The sequence below is a fragment of the Populus alba genome, chromosome 9 (assembly GCF_005239225.2).
Source record: "Populus alba chromosome 9, ASM523922v2, whole genome shotgun sequence".
Classification (NCBI taxonomy): domain Eukaryota; kingdom Viridiplantae; phylum Streptophyta; class Magnoliopsida; order Malpighiales; family Salicaceae; genus Populus; species Populus alba.
The window spans coordinates 11,606,215-11,612,327 of record NC_133292.1 but is presented as its reverse complement, the minus strand read 5'-3'; the positions used below and the strand labels follow the sequence as shown (position 1 = coordinate 11,612,327).

The following is a 6,113-nucleotide window of genomic DNA, read 5'->3' as shown; positions in this document are numbered from 1 at the left end:
GAATCATATTACCACATTGGCTTATCAAAACACAAAAGAATCGTGGTAGGCGCAAACCATTAAACTCTAGCAAAGAAGTCGCTTTAAGAAAAGAAGCCCAGTGGGCCCACTAGAATGAGAATTTGACGTTAACACGTCAGGAGAGTACCAAGAAAAAGTATCAAGAAGAGGCCATATGTGTCGCTATTAGATCCATAGGAATTAGAATGGCCTTAGTTTGAAAACCTAGTACTCGGCCAGCTTAGAGGTCCAATATCATCACGGGACCACAGCTAAAGACACCACCTCATTCCGTACAAAGACTGCCGGCTGTCTAAAAGCTTTCCGGCTATTCTGTTCCGGAACATGTTCAGGAAGATATTGATTAATTTTTAAAATATTTTTTAAAATATATTAAAATAATATATATTTTTTATTTTTTAAAAATTATTTATAACATAGCACATTAAAATAATCTAAAAATATATATAAAAAATTAATTTAAAATAAATAAAAATATAAATTCTTTTAAAAACACTTCAAAACACAATGTCAAATATATCTAAAACCTATTTACACTCAGATCATGGTTATCTTTATTAGTAGAATAATATATATATATATATATATATATATATATATATATATATATATATATATATAACCTATTTGATTAAAAAAATAGAAATTATGATATAAAATAAATTTATCTAAGTTTTTGAGTTAATTTTTATAATTTTAAAATAAAAAAATACAGGAAAACATGTATTTTCTATATCCATTATCTCTATATATTTTATCTCAAGAAAATAAATAAATATTACCTCAGTATTTATTATGTTAAATGGGATTTGTGATATGGATTATGGGTGATTTGTTTTTCCTCAAATTAAAATAAAAAACTACAATTTAAAACATTGATGATGTATAAAGGTGGTGTTGCTCTTTATATTATATTTAAATTCATGAATATAATAGTTTTTTTGTTGATTCGAGAATCAATATGTTAACCTATTGGACACTATACTAATAAATTTGTTCAATAGATTTATAGATATGCTCTGTATTGATTTGATTTACACCTTGTAAAAGTGTCGATGGCTCTGGACTGGAAATTGTGCCTTGTTTGTATATACTATATATTATCAATTGAAAAGTCCTTACCAACAACTTGTCAATATTTTTTTCATTGGGCCCAGGCCTATTGAGCCCAAAAAAGAGAGATCAAGATCCAGTCTAATTAAAACCTAGCCCAATATTTATAAACCTTCAAAACACAAAACCTTTTATTTCCTTAAATCTGTACTAAACATAGTCTATAAGGGTTTTCTAGACCAGACCAGATCCATATTCTATGGGGTTTCTCAGGCCCATTCCAAAATAGTCTATAGGGTTTTTCAACGTCTAGGGTTGTTGAATAACAGTCCTCGTCTTTGCTCTGAGAATTCCATCCATGGCTATGGCTTCCTCATCCAACAAAAAGAAACCCAAAAAAAACCAAACCCCAGAATCGCAATTCAACTACAACCTCAATTTTTATTCAAAATCCAAAGACTTACACTCTGCTATTTCCCTCTACGACACGGCAATATCCCAAGACACTCGTCTCAATCAACACAGCTTCAACACTCTCCTTTACCTCTGTTCAGTATCCCTCATTGACCCATCGAAGAAAGAGTTGGCTTTACAATGTGGGTTTCGAATATTTGATCACATGGTGTCTAATGGGATCAAACCCAATGAAGCCTCAATCACAGCTGTTGCTAGACTAGCTGCTGCTAAAGGAGATGGTGATTATGCTTTTGACTTGGTTAAAAATGTTGGGGCTTATAATGAATTGCCAAGGTTGAGGACTTACGATCCTGCATTGTTTTGTTTCTGTGAGAAGTTGGAGGCTGATAAGGCTTATGAAGTGGAGGAGCATATGGGGAGTATGGGGGTGGGTTTAGAAGAGGGCGAGATTGCGGCATTGTTGAAAGTTAGTGTAGAGAGTAGAAATGAGAAGAGGGTTTATGGGTATTTGCAGAAATTGAGGAAGATGGTGAGGTGTGTGGGAGGAGAGACCGCGAAGGTCATTGAGAATTGGTTTGCGGTTTTTGAGGGTAGTGGGGTGGAATTGGATGTGGATTTGATGAGAGAGGCGGTTTCGAGGAATGGGGGAGGGTGGCATGGGCTGGGATGGATTGGGAAAGGGAAGTGGGTGCTGAAGAGAGGGAGTGTGGATGTTGGTGGAAAGTGTTGTTGTTGCGGGGAGCAGCTGGTTTCTGTTGATATTGATGATGATGAAACCGAGAGGTTTGCTGCATCTGTTGCTGGATTGGCTATGGAAAGGGAGGTTAAGGCTAATTTTAGCGAGTTTCAGGTGAGTGATGGTAGTGTTTGTTTCTGTACTTGGTTTTTGTTGATTTACTGATTCATTGTGGATGATTGTCTATTTTCATTGGATTTTTCTTGTTTGTATTAATGTGGTTTGTTTTGAATTTGATGATTAATGAAGATTGAGGACTTCGAATACAGGGAAAAAAAAAAAAATTAATAAAGAAAGAGAGAGAGAGATTGAGTGAGTAACTTGGTGAACTCACTGCGAGTGACATGGTTGAGTTGGTGTTTTTTTCATCGAGTAATTGTTGTCGTTGTCAATCTTTTTCCTTTTTCGATCCGAGTCACTGCCAGTCTTTTATCCGGAACATTCTCGGCATATACACGTGAATGGTGATAGTTGTTGAGCGTTTTCTTCATGTGTAGATATAGTTATGCCTTGTTATGTTGGTATAGTACCTTAGCCATTGTTTTGACATGCTTACTGTCCTTTATCATGATGCTGTTTTATTAGGAGCTTCTTCATGCACGGTTCAAATTTGGTTTAAAATTGTGATTTTTGTATATTTAGATTGGTGATCTCTTCTAGCTATTGTGCAAATGCTATTGTGTTTTCATAGAAAATTTCAAATTCCACGATAATTTAGAAAAGATACAAAATTTAAATAGCACTTCTTTTTGGGAAAAAAGTTGTTGCTCTTATCTGTTGAAACTTATTGATATTCTCTCTCATTGCTTTCAATATATTATACAATAGAATTGGCTAGAAGAACATGCCGACTATGAAGCAATAGTAGATGGAGCAAATATTGGACTTTATCAGCAGAATTTTGCAGAAGGCGGATTTAGCATTTCTCAGGTTGTAGTTGTGCATTTGAATTGGTACTACATTTGTTTTCTCTTCCATTAAGTATGCTTCTTTGATAACTGCTAATTTGTCTAACTCATTTGCTATATGTTTTCACAAATTGAAATAGAGCAGCTTGATGCTGTTGTAAAAGACCTGTACAATCAGAGCGGGAAAAAATGGCCACTTATTATTATGCACAATAAGCGTATTCGAGCACTCCTACAGAATCCTTCCACTAGAGAGCTGATTCAAGAGTGGATAGAAAAGGATGTTCTTTATACCACGCCTCAAGGCTCCAATGATGATTGGTATAGACTTCCAGAACTAGCTCTTCTGTGTGTGTGGTTATCTCTATCATTGAAGGATTGTTTGTTGTAAAATTTCCTTTCGCCTGTTTTGTGGACTTCATACTATTATTTATCCAAGTCACTAATTGATCGATGCAATATTTTCAAATATGATCTTTCCACAGTGCTGATATGATTGGATGAATGTACTCCATTTTCCTAAAAAAGCTTTTCTATTCGTTTGTGTATTTTATTAACGAGTCATTTTATATTTCAGGTATTGGCTATATGCTGCTGTCAAACTTAGATGCTTGCTAGTGACAAACGATGAAATGCGAGATCACATTTTCGAACTACTAGGAAGTGACTTCTTTATCAAGTGGAAAGAAAGACATCAAGTACGTGCTTGTCATAATCCTGTCCAATGCATACCCTCTGTTAATCTCATTTCCTGGATGTTGTTATTAACATCCATTCCTTTTAAGAAAGTATGGTGAAGTGACCATTTCTAGAAAATGCAGGCATCTACTTGTTCATTGTAAATTTATAGTAGTGTAGTGGAACGTTTTGTTGGAGACATCTTTTTGGACTTGTTAAATATCCCTTTTGAAACCTAGGACTAGGCCATATTCAAACCTATATGATGAGTTGAGTAATTGTTTTGCTTTTGTTTCACACACATAGTGTTTCCCATAATTATTGTTTTCTAAAATTACTTTAACTGTCATTTTTATCACTAAGAATTGTAGCATTCATCAATATTAATGTCTGTTTTAGTCATTTGGTTAATTAGTGTTTTGTAAATGAAGATGGATTTTTTTTTCTTTCATCAATATTCATTGTGGCGTTGAGATTTGTGTTAATAGCCTTGGAATATTTTGGACAATAAGTTTGAATGTAATTTGTCTACAATGAACCTCTAACTGACTTGATGCACCCAGGAATATCAGTTGCAACTGGTTACAAGGTCCAATCAAACTATTATTTGGTCAGTCCAGTAGTCTTGTATTAGATAAATCATTTCATTTCTCTTTACATGTGATTATGTAGGCTTTTATGAGGTTTACTTTTATTGTCATATGCTTGCGAAGAAGGCAATGCCTACTGTTTAGGGAATAAGGATCATCTAGGTTCAGTCTGTATCTATAAGTGGATTATATGTTTAGATATATTTCTATCCGTGGATGAATAAACTAGTAGTTTTGATTTCTTTTTAACTCATAACTTTATGAAACATCATTCAAACACCATTTGGGTGTGTGGAGGAGTGCTTCACCTTCAAAAAATCAATCGGCAACTAAAAGAGAGTCCATTGTCCATAGTTGTTTTTAAGTGTGTCCTTGTTCTGAATTTTTTTTCTTGCATAGCACTCCTTGGTTTTAGTAGCGTTTGGTGACATTTTTATGGATGGATCTAACTTTTTTTCATTCCTGTTTTCAGGTTCGATATACTTTTGTCAAAGGGAAGCTGGAACTTCAAATGCCACCTCTGTTTTCAGTAGTCATCCAGGTATTGTCTCTAACATGGCCAATACGGATGCAGAATTGCAGACTGCTAGTCTTCAAGTTTGCTTAATTTTAAATTAAAGTTTTCCTCCTTATTCTTCCGTTTTTATAATTACAAGTTTAGTGTTGCTGAGATGCCAGTTTTCTGGGTTCAGGAATCAGAAAATGGATCATGGCATGTGCCTGTAGCAGGCAATGGTAATGATTCTCCTCAAAGCTGGCTGTGCGTTTCCCGGCCAAGAGCTTGTGATGCTCTTGAAGAAGATTCGTGCATGGAAGGGTCAAAAGACAGTAATGATATTTGCTGCAATAGTAAGTTACTGAGCTTTGGCAGACCAGAAAGTCTAACAAGTTGCAAAAATAAACTCCAGAGCCAAGCTTCTTTTCAAGAATCTGATAATAAAATCACAGCACTGACGTGCAAAAGGAAAGAGAGGTCCCCATCTCCTTCGTATCTACATGTTCCTCGTGACCAGCGCCATCAGTAGAATAAATTGGCCCGTTGTAAGCTTATAGAAATTTTGCACCTGCCATGCTATTTGGAAATTCCCAGTGCCCATCCACCCTGTGAAGTTAATCTTTGGCTTGTAAGCTGTAACTAGTGCTGTACTGTACACTAACAACACATGGAAAAGAACACTCTACAGATACCAGCTGATTCCATAAATGGAGAGCGCTATCGGTTCGGTTCCTTTCTCCTGGTGAGAGATGATGATTTTTCTTCTGATTAACACTAAGTTGCAAAATCTTTTCAAGAAGTGTATCTCCTCTCAATTGCCCGTCTTTCCCCTTTACTACTGCTGTATATCGTCTGTGTTAGGTTATGAGCATTATCTTGCACGCATCCTCCGTCACATTGGAAATGCAATGCCATTCTGCTTAACCAGCCAATAAGAAATGCGAGGATTTTCCGAGCAAGAGCAGAGGTGGACAATCGAATTGGCCAGTCAAGAAACATACAAGGACGAGCCCGACCGTTTCAAACTACTCTACCTTCAAAGCATTGGTTGAATTCCATGTTTATCATATCTTATCAAAGGTCTGAGTCGCGAGCAGTGAGCTAGCTGTGTCATGAAAAAAAGGATTAAAAAATAATAATAAAAGAAACCCTTGAAGTCGAATTTATAATTTTAGAGATTATATTTTAATTGTTTTAGAAATTATTCAAAACTT

General features: G+C 35.4%; 1 protein-coding gene across 2 annotated transcripts; it reads left to right on the top strand.

Annotated features, from left to right (window-relative positions):
- The first annotated feature begins 1,363 nt into the window (after positions 1-1,363).
- Positions 1,364-6,057, top strand: LOC118045484 (proteinaceous RNase P 2). 2 transcript variants are annotated; one of them, XR_004686990.2, is made up of 7 exons: positions 1,364-2,341; positions 3,056-3,157; positions 3,281-3,456; positions 3,713-3,833; positions 4,876-4,944; positions 5,096-5,641; positions 5,761-6,057. XR_004686990.2 is itself a non-coding variant. In XM_035054136.2 (6 exons), exons 1-6 carry the CDS (start codon positions 1,433-1,435, stop codon positions 5,426-5,428), a joined length of 1,710 nt encoding a protein of 569 aa, XP_034910027.1. In that variant the 5' UTR covers positions 1,364-1,432; the 3' UTR covers positions 5,429-5,719. The 2 variants fall into 2 exon arrangements, 1 of the variants encoding a protein (XP_034910027.1); XM_035054136.2 differs by lacking the exon at positions 5,761-6,057 and having other exon boundaries at positions 5,096-5,719.
- The last annotated feature ends 56 nt before the right edge of the window (positions 6,058-6,113 follow it).